The sequence below is a fragment of the Bos indicus genome, chromosome 6, assembly GCF_029378745.1.
Source record: "Bos indicus isolate NIAB-ARS_2022 breed Sahiwal x Tharparkar chromosome 6, NIAB-ARS_B.indTharparkar_mat_pri_1.0, whole genome shotgun sequence".
Lineage (NCBI taxonomy): Eukaryota > Metazoa > Chordata > Mammalia > Artiodactyla > Bovidae > Bos > Bos indicus.
In genome coordinates, this window is record NC_091765.1 from 88,205,770 (window position 1) to 88,228,081 (window position 22,312).

General features: G+C 37.3%; 1 protein-coding gene across 1 annotated transcript in view; it reads right to left on the reverse strand.

Annotated features, from left to right (window-relative positions):
• The window catches only part of ADAMTS3 (ADAM metallopeptidase with thrombospondin type 1 motif 3), a 280,678-nt gene that overhangs the window by 112,242 nt on the left and 146,124 nt on the right, over positions 1-22,312 (reverse strand). Inside the window, exon 4 of the mRNA XM_019962898.2 lies at positions 21,503-21,659. Within this exon, the coding sequence (XP_019818457.2) occupies positions 21,503-21,659 (157 nt within the window). The remainder of the gene's footprint in view (positions 1-21,502; positions 21,660-22,312) is intronic.

Sequence of the window (22,312 nt, forward strand, 5' to 3'; positions counted from 1 at the left end):
TCCAAGGCAACCCATTCAATATCACAGTAATCCAAGTCTATGCCCCAAACAGTAATGCTGAAGAAGCTGAACCTGAATGGTTCTATGAAGACCTACAAGAACTTTTAGAACTAACACCCAAAAAATATGTCCTCTTCCTTATAGGGGACTGGAATGCAAAAGTAGGAAGTCAAGAAACACCTGGGGTAACAGGCAAATTTGTCCTTGGAATACGGAATGAAGCAGGGCAAAGGCTAATAGAGTTTTGCCAAGAGAATGCACTGGTCATAGTAAACACCCTCTTCCAACAACACAAGAGAAGACTCTACACATGGACATCCCAGATGGTCAACACCAAAATCAGATTGATTATATTCTTTGCAGCCAAAGATGGAGAAGCTCTATATAGTCAGCAAAAATAAGACCGGGAGCTGACTGTGGCTTAGATCATGAACCCCTTATTGCCAAATTCAGACTTAAATTGAAGAAAGTAAGGAAAACCACTAGACCATTCAGGTATGACCTAAATCAAATCCCTTATGATTATACAGTAGAAGTAAGAAATAGATTTAAGGGACTAGATCTTATAGATAGAGTGCCTGATGAACTATGAACGGAGGTTCGCGACACTGTACAGGAGACAGGGATCAACACCATCCCCATGGAAAAGAAATGCAAAAAAGAAAAATGGCTGTCTGGGGAGGTCTTACAAATTAGCTGTGAAAAGAAGAGAAGCAAAAAGCAAAGGAGAAAAGGAAAGATATAAGCATCTGAATGCAGAGTTCCAAAGAAAAGCAAGGAGAGATAAGAAAGCCTTCCTCAGCGATCAATGCAAAGAAATAGAGGAAAAGAACAGAATGGGAAAGACTAGAGATCTCTTCAAGAAAATTAGAGATACCAAGGGAACATTTCATGCAAAGATGGGCTCGATAAAGGAAAGAAATGGTATGGACCTAACAGAAGCAGAAGATATTAAGAAGAGGTGGCAAGAATAACAGAAGAACTGTACAAAAAAGATCTTCACGACCCAGATAATCACGATGGTGTGATCACTGACCTAGAGCCAGACATCCTGGAATATGAAGTCAAGTGGGCCTGAGAAACCATCATTATGAACAAAGCTAGCAGAGGTGATGGAATTCCAGTTGTGCTATTTCAAATCCTGGACGATGATGCTGTGAAAGTGCTGCACTCAATATGCCAGCAAATTTGGAAAACTCAGCAGTGGCCACAGGACTGGAAAAGGTCAGTTTGCATTCCAATCCCAAAGAAAGGCAACGCTAAAGAATGCTAAAACTACTGCACAATTGCACTCATCTCACACGCTAGTAAAGTAATGCTCAAAATTCTCCAAGCCAGATTTCAGTGATATGTGAACCATGAACTTCCAGATGTTCAAGCTGGTTTTAGAAAAGGCAGAGGAGCCATTGATCAAATTGCCAACATCCGCTGGATCATGGAAAAAGCAAGAGAGTTCCAGAAAAACATCTATTTCTGTTTTATTGACTATTCCAAAGCCTTTGACTGTGTGGATCACAATAAACTGTGGAAAATTCTGAAAGAGATGGGAATACCAGACCACCTGACCTGCCTCTTGAGAAACCTATATGCAGGTCAGGAAGCAACAGTTAGAACTGGACATGGAGCAACAGACTGGTTCCAAATAGGAAAAGGAGTACATCAAGGCCGTATATTGTCACCCTATATGCAGAGTACATCATGAGAAACGCTGGGCTGGAAGAAGCACAAGCTGGAATCAGGATTGCCAGGAGAAATATCAATAACCTCAGATATGCAGATGACACCACCCTTATGGCAGAAAGTGTAGAAGAACTAAAAAGCATTTTGATGAAAGTGAAAGAGGAGAGTAAAAAAGTTGGCTTAAAACTCAACATGCAGAAAACTAAGATCATGGCATCTGGTCCCATCACTTCATGGGAAATAGATGGCAAAACAGTGGAAACAGTGTCACACTTTAATTTTTTGGGCTCCAAAATCACTGCAGATGGTGACTGCAGCCATGAAATTAAAAGACTCTTACTCCTTGGAAGGAAAGTTTTGACCAACCTAGATAGCATATTCAAAAGCAGAGACATTACTTTGCCAACAAAGGTCCGTCTAGTCAAGGCTACGGTTTTTCCAGTAGTCATGTATGGATGTGAGAGTTGGACTGTGAAGAAAGCTAAGCGCTGAAGAATTGATGCTTTTAACTGTGGTGTTGGAGAAGACTCTTGAGAGTCCCTTGGACTGCAAAGAGATCCAACAAGTCCATTCTGAAGGAGATCAGTCCTAGGTGTTCTTTGGAAGGAATGATGCTAAAGCTGAAACTCAAATACTTTGGCCACCTCATGCGAAGAGTTGACTCATTGGAAAAGACTCTGATGCTGGGAGGTATTAGGGGCAGGAGGAGAAGGGAATGACAGAGGATGAGATGGCTGGATGGCATCACCGACTTGATGGACGTGGGTCTGGGTGAACTCCGGGAGTTGGTGATGGACAGGGAGGCCTAGCGTGCTGCAATTCATGGGGTCGCAAAGAGTTGGACGCGACTGAGCGACTGAACTGAAATGAGATGACCTAAAATCTCAATTTAAGAGTTTGAAGGGATCTTTGGAAACATGACAACGAACTCTAACCATCCAACCCCACCCTATTTTAGCAATTAGAAAAATGATGTATTTTCACTCAAAAAATTGATTATGAGTATATTCCAGGTGTCAATACCTATGCTGATCACAATGAGTATAAAGATTCTTCAAGGAGCTTAAGACCTAGTATGTTCTTCTGGAGGGTGGTTACAAGCAGAACAGAAAAGCAAGCTCCTTAAATCTCACTGCCAGAGGCAAATGAGGACCAGAACTCATATTTTCCCTGACTCCTAGAGACAAAGACACTTTCCACCATACTCAATTGCTCAGGACTCCTAGGCTTCACCTGATATGGGCAGCTAGAGGCAAGTCTCAGCCTCACCATGCTATCTAGGAGCCAGAGAGGCAGCACGGATAGGACAGAGTTTAATGGCAAGCAGTTCTAACTGACCCCAGTCCTGTTCCCTCCCTTAACTCTCCTTATTATGGTGGATTCTGTGCTCCATGAGCTCAGGGCTTTTATGTCACTAAATCTGTTTACCCAAGTATTGCTTGATCTATCACTACCCTACTCCACCAATTTCTTCTTGGCCTCATGCACGTCAAAAAAAATTCCACCTCCGTAATCCAAAGTAGTGGGAAAATTGTATGCTTATACCATAACATTGTAACTGAAAATTCACTGTATCTGAATATCCAAATTACCCTTATATTTTTGTCTCTGCATGCCCTGAAATCAAACACTGGGATAAGGTGATAGCTAAGTTTAATTTTCTAATTAAAAATTACTAATTTTTAAGTCACTAATTTTCTCTAAGAATAGCTCTAGAGTGGGGAAAGTGAGAAAGAGGGGTCAAAGAATTTAAATTCTTTCATTGACTTACTTGCCTAAACACAATTTATTTCTTTTTTCACTTTATTTAACTCTGCTGCTGCCACTGCTAAATCGCTTCAGTCATGTCCGACTCTGTGCGACCCCATAGATGGCAGCCCACCAGGGTCCCCCGCCCCTGGGATTCTCCAGGCAAGAACACTGGAGTGGGTTGCCATTTCCTTCTCCAATGCATGAAAGTGAAAAGTTAACGTGAAATCGCTCAGTCGTGTCCGACTCTTAGTGACCCCATGGACTGCAGCCTACCAGGGTCCTCCATCCATGGGATTTTCCAGGCAAGAGTACTGGAGTGGGGTGCCATTGCCTTCTCCTATTTACAATATTTCAAAGATAAATGGAAGAAGCTAGCTTTATGTCTAACAGAAACTAGAAAGGAAATTTCAAAGCATTCTGTCTTCAAGAAAATTATGCCTAAAACACATTCTACTTCTATCCTACATATATTTTGCAATATAAGTATTAGTTCTAATCTCCTATCCTTCTTCTTGAGCTTCCCCAGTGGCTCAGATGGTAAAGAATTTGCCTACAATGCAAGAGACCTGGGTTCGATCCCTGGGTTGGCAAGATATGCTGGAGGAGGGCATGGTTACCCACTCCAGTATTCTTGCCTGCTGAATCCCATGGACAGAGGAGCCTGGGGGGCTACAGTGCATGGGGTTCAAAAGAGTCAGACATGACTAAGCAACTAACATTTAGTCTTCTTCCTAATGACTTGGAGTTTTTAGATTAATTTTTAGATAGGAATTGGAGCCTTTTACAAGATACAATCTTTATAAGTCGAGTAGCAGAATAAACAGGTGAACATGAAATAAAATGATCACCACTTCTCTCAAGTGAATAAATTTTCCTCTTTGTTATTTCACTTTTCTTCAAATATACAAGCAATACATGAATGCATGATTCCATTTTTAAAAAATTGAGCAGTTTTGCTGCTGTATCTGTGGGCCTGTTTCATCCCCAGGAACTGTACCTGCTCAGATATCCGGGGCTCAGGGTCAACCGATTCTTAATTTGAAGAGAATTCTGTTCTTCCAGAACATGAGGAATTATCAGGGACTGAACTGTCCCCCTCAAATTCTTGTGTTGAAGTCCCAACCCCTACGTCTTCAGAATGTGACTAATTTAGGGAATCCTTAAGGAGATAATTAAGTAAAGTGAGATTGCTAGCATGAAACCTAATCCAAATGATCAGCATCCTTGTAAGACGAGTAGATGTGGACAGAGACACACAGGCAAAGAAGACCGTGTGAAGACGGCCATCTGCAAGCCAAGGAGGAACATCTCAGAAGGAACCAGCCCTACTGACGTCTTGACCTCAGACTCTAGGCTCTGGATCTATGAGAAGATAAACTTCTGCTGTTTAAGCTTCCTCATCTGGGGTGCTTAGTTGTGGCAGCCCAAGAGAATAAACAGAGGAGCAAACCAGAATCTACAGGAGGACATGTCTCATTTGAAAAAGTCTACTTCATATTATATTACAGTGGTTAACACTGGAAAACAATGGCAGAAAAACCTCTAAAGCCTGGCCAAATCCAGGTGGCAGGTAGCACTGTGTTAGTGAATACTGAAGGACAGATGGTCCGCTACTTACACTGACTTAAGATTTTTCAGCTTTATGATGGTGTAAAAGCAGTCCTCACTCAGTAGAAACCATACTTTGACTTTTGACTTTTGCTCTTTCTCTGGGCTAGCAGTAGACAGTACAGTCCTCTCCGGTGATGCTGGCTTCCAATCAGCCATGTGATCATAAGAGCAAACAACTGATACACTTACAACTATTCTGTGCCAGATAACCACCCTGTTTTTCACTTTCAGTACAGTCTTCAGTACATTATAGGAGATATTCAGCACTTTAAGATAAAAGAGGCTTTGTGTTGGATGATTCAACTGTAGACTACTCTAAGTGTTCTGAGCACATTTAAGGTGCTACGCTAAGCAGTGGTGTTCCATAGGTTAGGTGTATTAAATGCATTTTTACTTGTGAGATTTTCAATTTACAGTGGATGTATTGGGATGTGAGCCCATCATAGGATAGGGAAAATCTGTGCTAATGTGTAATATTTATTGAGCACTCACAGTTGGCTGCACCCAAGGAGAAGGGTCTTGTCTACATGACCTCTTTGAGTCTTCACCACATTCCTGTGAGGTGGGGGCTATTACTATCTCCATCTTATAAGTGAGGAAACCGAGACAAACAGGTTAAGCGACATCTGTGTGATTCAGAGCCAGTCTTCCTCCAGGTTTGTCCACGTTTTTGCTTTGCCAGCCCTGGGAGGTCAAGGTTGGGGAAGGGGTGGTTATCTGATCTATGATGGCTATTGGTCAAAAGATATCGGAGCTTGCTATCTTACATCATGTTTTTGGTCCCACCTCCAGAGTGAAGCTATCAAATGTATTGAGTGTGGTGAAGATGTTGCTAGTCAATAATAATAATCGTTCGTTTTACAAAGCACTTAGTGTGAGCCCTGATCTGAGCTTTGAAACTGTCTATGTGACTCTCACAGCATCCTAAGAGGTTTTGCCAGCGTCTGCCCACAGCCCACCTCCAAGTGATGGGCTCTGGCACTTGCACCCCTCACCACCAGCTGCCTGCCTCCCCCATAAGCCCAGTACTTGCCCAGGATCTGCATCTGTCATGGGGAAAGGAAAAAGGGTGGCTGATGTTCAAATTTTAAAATAGAAGAAATTTTGTTCTTTTTCCTCTTATTACAAAAACATTTTATGATAATTGTAAAAAAAAAAAATGTTGAAACCAGAGCAAAAAGAAATAAATCATCCACAGTTCCACCCCCTAAAACAAATCTAACAGTAAAAAAGCATGCAAAAGTCTTCGCTCATCATCCCATCTTCCAATTACTGTCCCATTCCCAACAGAAATATTGTTTGTGTTATCGCTGTCACCAGCTTTGTCATGAAAAGTCAAGAGCTAAATCTTGCTACCCTCAAACATAGCATTTTGACATATCATGACAAGATACACAATCAATGATTTCCATATACATAATATATAAATAAACTCAGAACCAGGGAAATGTAACAAAGATGTAAAGATCATTTATCTCTCAAAACAATAAAATAGCACATACTTATTTTAAGAAATATGTAATAGCTGCTGGATTAATGAAATAGTAATTCAGGGTAAGAAACAGAGTTAAAAATTAAGATCAACTCATCAGCTTTGACACATGACTGGTTAAAAGTATCAAGGACAGCATGTGAAAGTGAAAGTGAAAGTGAAGTCAGTAATCCATGACTGAATTTTTGGAATTTTTTTTCTTTATTAAAGAACTGAAGTTGAAATCAAGCTATTTTCATGCAAAGAACAGTACTAAATTAAAAGCAAACAGTCTAAACAGTCCATATCTGGATGTAAATACTGGCTTGCCCTCTTTTTTTTTTTTCCACTGATTTTCCCACAGGAAGGAACAGATTAGAGGGTGGATTACTTCAAGCACTATAAAGGTCTCTAGACTGACCCCACTCTTCGAGGGAACTCTTTCAGAGGAATAATGCTAAAAAGAACAGTGAAAGCCCAAGAAAACCCACAACTGAGCCCTTCAGAAGGCCCTCATTCACCAGTCCCCATTGACTGCTCTGGCCTCTCTGAGGGAATTCAAAATAATTCACTGCCCACCATAACGCTGAATTCACAACAGAGAGGAAAAAAGTGATGGAGCTGCTTTGCATCTGTTTAATTTTTTTACAGAAATGTTAAGGGGGTTAATCTTCTACAAGCCCAGTCATGTGCTTTCACAAAGAGCCAAGAAAGGAGTCGCAAAGCCTGCCATGATTCAAAGGGAGGCTCTTTGTGTCTTCTTTTCTGCACCTCGTCTGACAAAGAGGCTGCCTGAGTTCTTCGGCTTCGGGCTCTTTCCTGAATTCTGAAGTCAGTGAAGCAACAATGATGTCATTGCTTCTGAAGACCACTGTTGGTTGAGATAATGAAGATCTTTTCATCCGAAGCATTATCATTTTCATGGCACACATTTCCTGTATTTCTTCAAATACAAATGTATCCTATGTGTTGGAAGGGGTGCCATATCTTTCTTTATCTTCTGCATTATTGAAAAGGAAGCATACTGCAATACGTTTCCCTCCCACTGAAACATATCATTTTTATCTTTAGCCAGAAGGTACTACTAGACTAGAGTACATTTAAAAGGGCAAAAAAGATTACATTTTTTACTGAGGGATAAGTATATTATTCAATTAATATTCTCATACTAAAAGTCCAAAGTGTTAGGCAACATAGTCATTTTATAAGGAAGACCCACTTCTCACCCTGTTAGTTCTGAATATATGTATATAAATAGCTTGGAAGAGCATATCGAGTTACTCAAAGAGAATTAAAACAGTTTGAGAACAGTTTCCATACCACCAATTTTAAAATAATGGACCCTATTGAAAATCCTTTGCAAGGTATGAAACCTCTCTGGGAGAGAAGGGACAACACAAATATGAATATAGAAATATATATTATGAATATAGAAAATAAATTCAAGAAGCTGTTAGACCTATTGATGTCCTTGCAGATTAAGAATGTCTTCTTTATCAGAGTACAATTTCTTTAGAAAAAAATTCTGTTCAGATATTTCTTGGAAGTATCTGGAGAACAATGACTTTTCTAAGAGACTGAACATTTTCTCAAAGTATTTTCTACTTTCCCCCTCTGATATGTGTTAATGGTAGGCCCTATCTCAATCACATACAATGCCAGTTAAGAAAAAATTGACCTCCCTTAAATTATTATACATAAGAAACTTGAAGCTTTTAATCTTTAAAATTCAAATAAAATTTTAATCTTTCTTCTCAAGAGTTTGTTGGATGAGATTAGATGAAAATAAGAGGTAATATATGAATTAAAACAGTCAAACCTGTGGCAGATTCATTTTGATATTTGGCAAAACTAATACAATTATGTAAAGTTTAAAAATAAAATAAAATAACAAAAAAAAAAGGAAAAAAAACAAACCATGTGTGCTAGAAGCTGAAGTTAATTATCTCATTTCATTGAGTCTCATATATGAGATAAAAATTATCTACCTTTCAGATTCTACAAAACTGAAGGCGGACATTTATTCTCTTCTCAAAAAGATGGTCTAGTGGTTAAACCTGATATAGACACATTCCAATATCTTAAAAGAAAGAGATATGTGGTCTATCATATCTAAGGACAAACAAGAAAGTAGAGTGGGGCAAAATGTATGTTTATGGAATTCAGAGTTCAGTAAAGTTCAAAGTAAACAGTGTATAGTGGGAAATGGGTGTCACTAATGACAGTACGAGAGAAAAAATAGGTGAATAGATTCCAGGTGCTGCCTGAGGACAATGCTAAAATGGTTATATTCTATCCAATAAGGAATGGGGAAAGAAAATTACCTAAAAATTAAAAGGTTTAGACTACATAGTGATATTATAAGTATTTCAGTTCAGAAAGGTTACTAAATTTTCCATCAAAAGCAGCAGTCTCCAAAGCAGGATACCAGTGTACTTACATTACAGAGATATATAAAAATATGTACTGGAATATGGAGAAAAAATAGAACTTCTATCAAAGTTATCTCTGTTATATTCTTTTTAATTTCTACCTCTGAGAACGTCATATATGTTACACATATTCTGTAATATATAAACTATAATAATACATTTGTGTCTATGCAAACACACACACTAACATGGTGTAGGTACATGATCCACAACATTTGGTAACATCTCAAAATGGACTAGAGTGACCTGGGTTTAGAACTGGAGAACAGTCAAGGGACTGCTGCAGTACTCAAAACAGAAAACTATTAGGTTCTGAACAGAAGTAGAAAATTGGAGACTGAAGGAGCTATCTTGAGAGCTTTCTGGGTAGATAACTTGCCGGTCTTGCTGTCAACTAGATAAAGGATATGTAAATCAGAAGGATTAACTGGGTGGATACCAGTACCATTCACTAAGACTAAAATCTAATATGAGAATCAAGGAGCAGTTTAGGAACTGGTTGATGGTTAAAGACAAGTTCAGTGTTGGCCATATTGAGTTAAAGGTCTTCCTGGGAAATCTAAGTGCAGGTGGCTAAAAAGTTGTTGAATATACAGTCTTGGAGTTCAAGAGGAATGTAGATGATATACACGACCATGCAATTCTCCCAAAGATCACTAATGGTATAAGACATGAGAAAGAAGAAGGAGACTTGTGTGAAAAGGATGGGAAGAGGAAAAATTATAAAGGAAGGAGGCTTAAGAAAGAAATCCAAGTAAGACGCTAGTCATGAAACCCAAAGGGGGAGTCTAAGGCCACACGGAGGTAAAGAGAAGTAAAAATCAAAATGGAGCAGCATAGTTTATCAATAAAAAGTGTTATTTATTTTGAAAATAAATGAAATACCAGGAGCTGAAAAACAGATCTCAATAAATTAAGGAAAAAATTCATATTATAAAAGATGGTATATGGCAAAGGGTACAAAAGAACTTTTAAGAACTATGAAATTTCAGGGAAAAAAATTAACATTTTCATTAAAAAATGACCTTCAAGCTGGATAATAAACACTAAATAGAGGTGACAAGAATATATTCCAAAAAAGAGTAATAACAAACAAGTGACACAATAAGGAAGCTTATTTAACTACATTAGATATTTCTTCCAAAGTTACATCTAGCTAGGCACAAAAATGTCTTTTTACTTCTAATAAAGATGAACATGTAACATTACTTTTGAAGCACACTGAGTTTGGGTGTGTTGTTGTTGTTCAGTCACTAAGTCACGTCCAGCTATTTGTGACCCCATGGATTGCAGCACGCCAGGTCTCCCTGTCTTTCATGGTCTCCCAGAGTTTGCTCAAATTCATGTCCATTGAGTCAGTGATGCTCTCTAACTATCTCATCCTCTGCTATCCCCTTCCCTTTTTGTGTTCAATCTTTTCCAGCATCAGGGTCTGTTCATAGTTATTCCACAAATTAAAATTTTAAAATTATTTTTCTGTATAATAATTTTAAAACTAAGCAATGCATGTAACAGAGAACCCTTATCTCTGCCCCATCCCTGAACACTCTGCTCAGAGATTGAGTAGGGGTCAGGGATAATATAAGACATTCTGTTGGGCATGTTACTTAAAAATTTTTGATGTTAACACAAAGCCAATTACTGGGAAGCCTTTGGGCTAAAACTATACTAAATAAAAAATATGCTTGCCAATCAATAGCAGCTAGGACACTGAATCAATCTGGTTGAATTAGTTATTACATAAAAAACAAACCAACCAAAAAAAAATCCTTGAGGTAACATGATTCATATATGTGTGTTTTCTACTTTTAGTTATTAATAATAATGTCAACATCACATCATCACTATCATGTCTTTACCTAAACCTTTGTCTTGGTTCCTTAGGATTGTCTTCCTTTTTTCCCAGTCATCACTTCCAGGCATCCTTCACTATCAGCCTGAAGTCCCTCAAGCACTTCAGCCTTCACTGGTATCTCTAAAGTCACTGAACATGCTTCCTAGATCAGTTATTAAAAAGCTAATTTTGTAACTGATTAGTTTAATTGCATTTTTTAAAATCAATCTTGATATGTATCTTTATCAATCTTGGAAATATGTGTTTCCCTGGTGGCTCTGATGGTAAATAATCTGCCTGCAATGCAGGAGATCCAGGTTCCATCCCTGGGTCGAGACGATCCCCTGGAGAAAGGAATGGCCACCCACTCCAGTATTCTTGCCTGAAGAATTCCATGGACAAAGGATCCTGGAAGGGGGTCATGGGGTCCCAAAGAATTGGACAGGACTGAGCAACTAACATTTACTTACTTATAGAAGTATATTATACTCTATGGGCAAGCATATGTTAAGTACTTATAATAAATACATGTTAGCCTAAAACTCACCATTAACAATTATACATTGTGTCTGCATACTCTGTGAAGGCATAAGCTGTAGACACGTATTCTATCTCTGATAAATACTTTTGTATTCTATCTCTGATAAATACTTTAGTTTTCTAATGAACTAGCTGAAAAAATGTGAGCTTTCCCCCCTTTCTCTGTGAGATAGGAAATAGAAAAGAATGTTGAAAAGATACATGTTAGTACTCTTGTATCAAAAAAAGTCACTGCTTAGATTTTCAGATTTCTTTAGTGTTCTAAAGACCCAGTTTGAAGATCTAATTTTAAAACTGGCTCACGAGATCATATTCAAATGCTTGAGTCTGTTTTTACAGGATATCCTTGGCTAACTTTACTCTAAGAAATTTAACACAGTTGGACTGTATTCCTTTGGCTATGAAATACCTTTCACAGGAATGGCCATTAAGGTGGGGTTAAAGTATGTGTGCAAAGGGGTGGAACAGAGAATGTGTGTGATCCCATCTTAATGCAACATGTTCTTATATCAAAATATGTTTTCTAAAATAACCACTTATATTTTGTCTTTATTCATGAAAATATAAGGGGTATTCTCAATGGATTAAATACTGAGCACTTACAGTTCCCCCCTCCCATTAGTTTTTCTGCTGTCTATCACATTTAAGTTGTTCTTTTTAAGCTATAGTTACTGGAGCTGGGGACCGAAGGTAAGGGACTGCCTTCACGACTGTTCTTATTCATTTTTCCTTTGTTATTGCCAAGAACTGAAGAAGACTAAAACAGATGACCTCCCTATTTGTACTGAAGGATGGCTGGACATGGTACCTCTGTCACTTTCAACACCATTATTCTATCTCTGGACCAAAAGTTAGAAAAATCTGCAAAAGGAAGTAACTGGGCTTCTGAGGACTATATTTATGCTACTGTTCTCTAATATGCATAAAAGTCACTTCTTGTTTTAATCATATCAGAAAGAAAACATCAGGACTCTATATTCATAAGGAGAATAAATTTGATATCTTCTTTTGATCACAAGTATTATAGAATTTGAGATAAAATTCCATATTTTCAGATATTAGTTAGAAAAAGAAAACAACTATCAAGCAAGAGTTAAGATTCCAAATTTATATATATAGACACTGGAAAACTGAAAATTCCAAGGTTCTCCTGATGCATCACTCAGGATGTCCAAACTGTATCTGTGATTCATTTTAGATTACAAGTCATGAGGTAAGGTATGCTTGGGTTATAAAGATAATATTTATTTTTTCTGACATCAATTCCACTTTAATCCTGTTTTGTTTTTTTTTTTTTTTTTTGCTATTTTGTACTTGACATCTTATTATTCTTCATCCCAAATTACATGTATATAGTCAGAGGAGACAGGATTCTAACAAAAGCCCTTTCAATATATATGGTTTTTGCAACTACAACAATGTGAACCCCAGAAGTAGAGTAATCTGTGACATGGCAATGATATTTTAAGAATATATTATTCTTCTCTGCCTTCATGCATAGATAACCTGCTAATGACCCCCAAACTCTAGCTGGAAGACTGGGAAGGGAAAGGAAAGTGGCTGTTAGACACTAGGATTGTTGCACCAAGAATATAAAGACTTGATATTCAACTTCTGCAGTTCAAATAAGGTTTTTCAAAATAAAGAGATCTGTAGGTTAAAAAAGAATTAATTTTCTAATTCTTCATAGCTCTCATGTAACATATCAATGCTAGGCCTGGAGACCACAATACAGAGGGTTTTTTTGTTTTGTTTTTATGTTTTCCTCCTATGAGAGAAAGTCCTGGTCATCATTAGTCTTAATCATGAGGCTAGAGCAGTGAGGAAAAAATATTTAATTACAGGAATAAAAAGGCAAGCTTGGCCCTTCTGATTCTGGACTGCTTATGGAGAGGATACAGTGATTCTGATTTCTTCCCAGTTCCCTTCAAGGCAAAATCTCAAAAGAAGGGGCACAGCACTAAAACACACAGATCTCTGAGGACCTCCAAGGGCCAAAGCCTGTTCTCCCACTCTACTCTGGGGACACTGGAAGAAGAACACTTAACTTCCTAGCACATAGATCCAGTTGTAGCCAAGGAAGCCATGACACCCCTTGGTTCCTATGCTGTAAGAATGCCAGCACCAACTCGATGGACTTCAGTTTGAGCAAGCCCTGGGAGTTGGTGACAGACAGGGAAGCTTGGCATGCCATAGTCTGTGGGTTGCAAAAAGTCAGACACAACTGAGCAACTGAACTGAACTGAAAAATAGCACGATCTGAGTTTCCTGTCATAAAGGACTGCTGAACCACCATGATGTGCTCCCACACAGAAGCTGTGGGCAGATCACATGGGCTGGGGAAACATTAGTCCTAGTCAGAGCTGAGGGTGGGTGGTCTGCTGCATCCCTGAGAGCAGATGGAGTCCGACTGAGAAAGCCCAGCATTGAATGCCAGTAGGTCTCACAGTGGCCAGGCAGACCAGGAATATCAGTCCAGTGAGGCCCACTCAGCCAGCCAAAGCAGCCCACATACCAGTTAACATCTAAAACTTCTGTACAAAATCAAAACGTGATGCATTCTGCATTTGGAATATCTCTGCTTTCCTTTTTCTTCTTTTCCCTCCAATATGTGCTACAAAGTCATCATTCTATTAATAAAAGGAAGGTCCAATTTCATAATTCCTACTACTTAAACTCTTGGCTTCCCAGTTCCTTAATTTCTATTCAGAATACAAAACTTGAATTTAATTCAGATTATTTGAGTTACTTTATCAAAGTTGTCATAAGGTCACAAGAGGAGAAATAGAGTGGAGTGAGGTGCTACTGGATGCTATGAGTTGACCTCTGAGTCTCATTATAACTGGGCCTTATAACTAGGAAAGACGAAAAATCCAAAAAAGTTGGGACTTTACTTAAGAATAAAAATCCGGGTGGTTCATATAATAATGATTTTGTCCAACATCAAAGCTTATAGATCTCAAGTCTACAAAAATAATTCCTATGTATATCATGAAAGTTCATTAATAATTTGTAGAAGTCTGAAATAACAGGATGTTAGAATATGTCTTCCATAAATTTAAGTGGAAGAGAAGTAGGGAGTGACAGTGTTTTTAAAATGCCCAGAGGAACTCAAATGATAGCAACCCCTATAACAACTACAAATACTTCCTCTGACTTTTCAAATGTTGGATCATCACAGATAAGAGAAAGGTGTTGAAGAGACAAAATCAATGTATCTAACTTGATTAAATTAATTGTACCCCCTTTAAACATAAATTGGAAGGTGCATCTACTACACCCTGCGCTGATTTCCTCTGGACTTCCTACTGGATTCAAAAGCCAACCCCAGCATCACAGAATGAGAAGGGGCAATGTTTATTTGCATAAAATTCCTATATTGCCTTTATCTGCATACATCATCCAAAACGGGAAATGGAGATATTTAAAAGCTGACCTAATATCCTAATTTCTTGTTACCTAAAGGCTGTTTAATGACATTTTACCAGTACAGAGCACAGGACATAAAAAGAGTCTGCTTTTATCACTCATTTGTCTCACCAAAAAGGGTTTAAACATTGCTTTTCTCCCCTGAGTATGCAAGGTAAGACCTGATAAAACTAAAAATGTGAAAACAAAACCTGCCATGCTGAAGCAGATGATTGAACTTAGAATGTAAAAAGGTTTAGTCCCACACAGACTTGATTCTTAACATTCAAAAACCACACATAAATCTATAAATCACACAAGAGATATAAGCCTTGAGTATTGGCTTATACTCAGGTAGCATCTAAAAAACACTTAAAGACTATCCTTTGGACAAGAATATACACAAGATCTTAGGATGCTTGGTATTATTAATCAGAGTCCTGAAATAATGAACAAATAGCACGAAACCAAAAGAACAAGTTAATGTGGAACAGCAGGTAAGTGGTTATAATAGTTGTGAAAGATGAGAAGAAAACCAAACAAATAGACAAAAAAAAAAATTTTGAATCAATGTCTCTTATCAAAAATTTTGATAGTAATCCAGCAACTTTGAATTCTCAACACAAGTTGTGCATTTCCATATTCAATACTTTATTAGAAAAAATACAGACTAATATTTTGTGCACTTTAAGCCTGGTCTATATAAACACTCCTTTCATTGTACCTATTCATGAAGAGATAGAATAGGCCCAGTAAGACATGCTAATAAGGGAAATAAAGTATTATCTTTCATGTTTCACATCTGAAAGCTCCTTTAATCTTCACTCTGCTTCCTGATTACTTTATATAATAATTCAATCTTCAATTGCCTCCTTTTGTCAATAATTATTATAAATACCTAGATTATGAAATATAAAAAAAACCAACCTGAAAAGGAATCCCATAAATGTCATTAGTATTTCTATGTGAAGCCAATGGGAGTAGCTTTGACAAATAGCTGACCCTTAAATTATATAGACTAAACTATGCAGCTGTGAAAATTTTATCATTTAACATCTACCTAAAAGAATATTTGCTATTGACAGAACTTAATGATTTAGTAATATTATCTTTCTTGCTTCATTCATAAGAAAACATCTGTGAAAATTAAATTCTCGTTTGATTTTTTTTTTTGGGGGGGGTGGGTTACAATGCCCACCAAAGTTTCTCCTTGATTAGGGCATAGGTCATGAGAACTTCCAAATACAAAGGATTACAGCACCTACTGATGTGTCTACAGATCAAGGAAGGACTCTGTGCCTAGGAAGTTCCTAGTGTCACTAAAATAAGGAATAGTCTTCCCATTATTCTAGTTCTTGTTTCATAGTTCCATTCCCTGGCAACCAGGAGCAACTCCCAAATCATTTCTGACTTGTACATGTTTCCCACCTGGGACAAAGACACTCCTTCACAGCACCATGACAACCACACCAGCAACACAAGCACTTGGGTTCATGCAGGAAAATGAAAATCCTGAAAGGAAGCTGGGAGATAAAGGCTTACTATTCCTTGTTTCCCACTGGTAGGAAGTAATTACAAAAATTACTTTAACACAAAGCTTCTGGTGAATGAATAGTTTGTAATTTGAGGGGAGAAGCCTAAGGGCCTAGAGATTAAGAAAAAAAATTATGAGAAGCTGAATGATGTCATACAAGTACAGTCTACCCCACCCCCAGAAAAATAGACTACCTAAAACAAACTACTTATTGATGACAATGTAGACATTCTTCAGAGATGATCAGACATGTATTTTCCTTTTTATCTGGGTTTAGACTGATGACTAATTTAAACAGTGGTGGTGAATTTTATGACCCTTTAAGAGTTTATTAGCCATGTTTTTACCAAGTAAAATTCAAATCAGTAATATATAAAAGAATTTTGTCCAAACTAAAGATGCCAAAAATGGATGTAATTCCCATACTCCCAAAACAGAAATCAGAAAAGAAGTAACTTCAACTCTCCCCCATGATGAAGTAGACAATTTTCTTTATCGTAGCATGCCAAGTTTATATTTGTCCTTTAATGAAAAGGATGGTATTCTTTGCCAGAACCTGGGTGTGGTATGTGTTGTGAACACCTGCCAGTTCTGTACTGGAAAATATTATTTATATTGCCAAATATAAAACTGTTTTAGGTCTTATTCTTGAAAGAATAATTCTAGAACAGAGCACTGTATTTGTGACTTTATAAGTTCAAGTTCAATATATTTTTAAACAGATATTTATCTTTTTCCACATTTCAAAAACAATATAACCTCTTTAAGGGTCAAGGAAAGAAAATCTGTGCAATATATGAGAATGACGGAGGATTTGCTGATGTTGTTGAATTGTACTATATAATCTATCATCTCAACAGGTTCAAAGCTGTGACTTTTAATGGAAACCTAGGTAAATATTTTTAAAGATAAGGAATCAAAATAGATATTTGCTTTCAGTCAAGTGGAATACCTTAGGGCTCTTGAGTATGGTAGAACCAAACTTTTTTTTTTCTTTTTTTGTTTGTTTTTAAGAACATAATCTTCTTTCCTATAGTGATAGGTAGCAAAGATCTTTCATGGGTTCCCAAAGTTGTGCGATGTTCAATTTCTGATTCTCACTGATATGGAGTTAGGAATGAAAGAGTAAAAGGCAAGCAGAGCCATTCTAAGCAACCGTGAGCCAGTATCTGCTACCTGACTCCCAAGATCACTTCTACCCATCCCCACTGCAACAGGTATATAACAGTCATGCACTGATGTTGGGACATGATTTTGAAAATATACTATGAATTTTTTAGAGCACTTACTGTCCCAATGGATCTTCAAAGTTAATGTATCCAAAATTATTCTCACTTGTCATTCTTCACCAAGTCTATTCCAACTTCTCATTTGAAATACCTGAATTCTGGAAACAGAATTCTCTATAGTCTTCCAGATTAGGATTCTGAGTCATCCATGATCACTCTTCCTCTCTCTCTACCCCAACAACTACTCTATCAAATAACCCCATCTATTTTACTTCAATCTCAACCCAGTCTGGCTCCTTCTTTCCAAGTCACTACTCCTCACCTAGTTCATGTCATAATTGGTTTTAACTTAGAACACTTGCCTGGAAAATCCCATGGGCAGAGGAGCCTGGTAGGCCGCAGTCCATGGGGTCGCTGAGGGTCGGACACGAATGAGCGACTTCACTTTCATTTTTCACTTTCATGCACTGGAGAAGGAAATGGCAACCCACTCCAGTGTTCTTGCCTGGAGAATCCCAGGGACGGGGGAGCCTGGTGGGCTGCCGTCTATGGGGTCGCACAGAGTCAGACACGACTGAAGCGACTTAGCAGCAGCAGCAGCAGAACACTTGCAACAAATTACAGACCTCAAATGAATGGCATTTCTGAACTGCTAAACTGACAAAGCAAGAAATGTGGCCAGGCAATGTGTGATGACTAGCAAAATAACAGCAGAGCATTTATTTACAAGGGCCCCACTGATGAAGCTGTAAAGGGATAGAAGTGCCTCGCTTATGATCCAAACCCCTCCTGATGAGTGTTTATATTAACCTATTAGAGAAATTTATGAAGACTGTGGCCCTCAAATACATTTCTTTCTGAGGAAGGCTTATCTTATATATTTTATTCCTCTTCCTATAACTCATTGAAGAGAGACCTTATATCTCCTAAAACAGCATCCTATATTGACCCCCCAAATTAATATTTTATATCATACTATAGTTTTCATTTATAAATCAATATATCTTTATAATTCTGGAACCTGTTTAATTTTAAATTTCAGAATGATGGAATGAATTATAAAAATATATTCTTAATTTTCACTTGGAAAGTATTTAGTCCATGAAAAATCTTGGCTCTCAGTCCTGAAACCAAGAAATTAAAAGAATAATTTAAATATTATAGTCGGTATTTCAGGTTCTAAATTTGAATCTCTATTTACCCTAGGAAGATATTTACATTTTTAAAATATATCGTTACAATTTAAGACTCTCCAAAAGAGGTAAATTGATAGCACCAGCAACTCAGTTCAATCGGAACTACATAAATAAGAAAATAAAAATTGTGAAGTTCATACTAAGGTTTATCATGGAATGTTCTAAGAGAACTGAATGGCTCTATTTTGGTTCCAGTTTTAAGGTAACTGAGAGTTAACAAAGGAACCCCTTTTGCTTTGACCCATTGACAGTTGAAAACCTTTCCAAAATATATTACCCTAGGTTGTGGCTTACTTTTTACTATAAAGTAATCCTCTATTCGAAGAGTTGACTCATTGGAAAAGACCCTGATGCTGGGAGGGATTGGGGGCAGGAGGAGAAGGGGACGACAGAGGGTGAGATGGCTGGATGGCTTCACTGACTCAACAGACATGAGTTTGAGTGAACTCTGGGAAATGGTGAAGGACAGGGAGGCCTGGCGTGCTGTGTGATTCATGGGGTCACAAGGAGTCGGACATAACTGACCAACTGAACTGAACTGAATCCTCTATTCGCAATTGGAAAACTGTTTTCAGAGTCTGTCTTCTTAAAAATTCTTCACATAATCTGATTATACTGATACTGATGCTACTGGAATTTATATTTTTAATGGTCTCCTAAAATAATGTCCCAAATTAATTATATCCAATTCTTTTAAATGTATATACCTTGACTCCTGAATTATTTTGTCTAATTTAACATCCAAAAATATAATAGGTATTAAATGTAATATTTCTTACAATTTTATTATTTCAAGAAAAAAATAATCTCTCTTCCCCTATAGATATCAGACTATTGGAAAGCACCAAAGGGTGCTATTTATAGAAATAGATATCTTCAGAGACTGCAGTGGAGGAACAGGGTACAGTTTGGTGAAACTACAGTATGATAGATGGAGCAGAGGACAGTCGTAGAGGCTATCTGGTTTCCAGTCCTCCAAGACCATTCTATAGTCTGTGGGGCTATGCTTTTCTAAAAGATGTTTGTTGCTTCAAAAAAGATATTACTTTTAACATACAACAATCAGGATTATAGAAAAAGCACTGTATCCTACTATCTATCTTTTGATATCACCATCTTTTGATTTAGATTAACATTTCTAAAGCATGAAGATATTTATAAATGAGAATTAATGGTAATGCATTCACAACATGTGAGAAAGCAATGTCTAACTATTCAACTTTAATAAAACTCCTATTATGTAAACTTTTGCACAAAATAATTAATATCAATAATTAATAACAATAACCACAGCTAACATTGATTCAGGACCTATTATTGCTGAGGGTTACACTCAGCAATCTGTGTATGTTATTTCTAATACTTATTACAACCGTGTGATATATATTTCTGATCTCTATTCACAGATAAAGAAACTGAGGCTCCAAAATGTTAACTACTAATCTAACAACTTATGTTGTAGAGCTGTTACTCACATTATTATTATTACTTATTATCATTATTATGTCTCTCTAACTGCAGAGTGTATTTCCTTCTATTATACTACAGTGACCCCCTGGGATAGATACACATTTCATAGCACTGCATCTGTTAACACAGACCTATTGTTTCAAATCAGAAATTTCTCAAAAAATTTTCAGACAATGTTAATTTTAAATGCATGTAAAAGGAAGATGGTGGCATCTGATCCTCAGACTAATAACTAGGCAACAACTCTCAGAAGACATCATTAATCTAGAAGACAGATGGCTTCTGACTTAAGAAGATTATCTGTATCCCTGACATTTCCCTAGGGGAAATTTCTATTGCCTTTAATTTAGAAAGTTGGCCTTACAAAAGAAAATACAGTTGACCCTTGAACAACAGGGGTTTGAACTACCTGGGTCGACTTCTAAGTGGATTTTTTTTCTACAGTAAATACTACCATATTGCATGATCCACTGATTCCTAGTTGGTTGAATCCAGAGTTGGTTGAATCTGAGGATAGGGAACCTCAGATACAGAGGACCCAAATGTAAGGGATGAGGCTACAAATCATATGTGGATTTTCAAGGGCAAGGAGGATTGATACTCCAACTCCAGTGCTGTTCAAGGGTCAATTGTACAGGCTTTTTGAGATTTGGTTAAAAAACATATTCCTATTATTCTTTTATTTTCCATAAAGGGAATTTCAATACCAAACTTATAAAAGCATCTCTTTAATACCGAGTTACTTTCCAATCCCATTAAAAAAAAAATAAACAGAAAACCTTGACAGGCAATAATTCACTTGACTTTAGTGGCCTAGCCTACCTTAAAATAAAATTTGACAGAATCACTCAACTAACTGTCACTTTTACATTGTAAAAAGTTTTGCAAAATAGGCGAAATCAAAGAGCATTCTTATTTCCAAATGTTATCTATCACACTGGACTTCAAACAAAATACAATTCTTTGCTGTGTCAATATATCTCATTTTAAAAGTTTTAAAATAATATTAATAATGCATAATTTAGATTATCCTGAAAGACACACTTTGAAATTTTAACCCAAGCTAGAGAAAAGTTCATTTTAATGTGAAAATTTTAAAGAAATAAAAAATAACAAATTGGGAGAATGATGCCTTGAAGTAAAATAATACCTGTAATATGTATTTCTCTTATGCATTTAAAAATTGGCAAGCCATATGTTATAATTTATAAATATAAGCTTCTTTTGCTTCTTCCACATTATATAAAGGCACATGACTATCACATTCTCTTAACTGATGGGAGAGTTGTTTTCATCATTATCTTAGAACCATAGTTAACTATTGAGGCTTGTCAAAGATGCCTACCTCTGTAGTGGAAGTCTTGGGACATGTCTATGGGAGCCCGTTCTACTGCTGATCTCTTGTAGACAACATGAATCCTTCCTTTTTCTTCCTCCATCTGCTTACCTCTTTCCAAGGGTTCAATGAAATACTCATCATTATCACTTTTTATCATTCCAGCCTAGAGAAAACATAAAATGTGTTACGTTAAAAGAAATATCTATTATCTCTAGCTTACAATTAGTGTTTTAAATGGTAAGAATACAATTTTTGAAAACTAATGAACTTTCTTTCCACTTTTGGTTATAAATTCAAACTGGCTAGTTACTGTTAGTTGTTCAGTTGTGTCCAACTCTTTGCAACTCCAAGGACTGTAGTCCACCACGCTCCTCTGTCCAGGGGATTCTCCAGGCAAGAGTACTGGAGTGGGTTGCCATTCCCTTCTCTAGGGGGTCTTCCCAACTCAGGGATCGAACCTATGTCTCCTGCATTGCAGGCAGACTCTTTACCATCTGAGCCACCAGATTAAAATGGTTAAGCTATAAATATCAGTCATTCAAAGGTAGAAATTCATATATGGTAGGAATAAAATATTCCTAGGTGTTGTTGATCCTGTTTGTGACATCAATTGTCTTGCTGTTCACACTGTTTGCTGAACCCAGGGTAGGCAATGCAGGAAATCAGAGGCTGGATGAAGACTCAAGGAACAGTAGGAACTGCAGACACATTTATTTTCTCCTGGCTGGCACGGCAGCCATAACACAGCCTCTCTCCTGGCTGATGAAGCAGGCAGGAGAGAAGCAGCCATAGCAGCAGCCATAACATAACCATAAT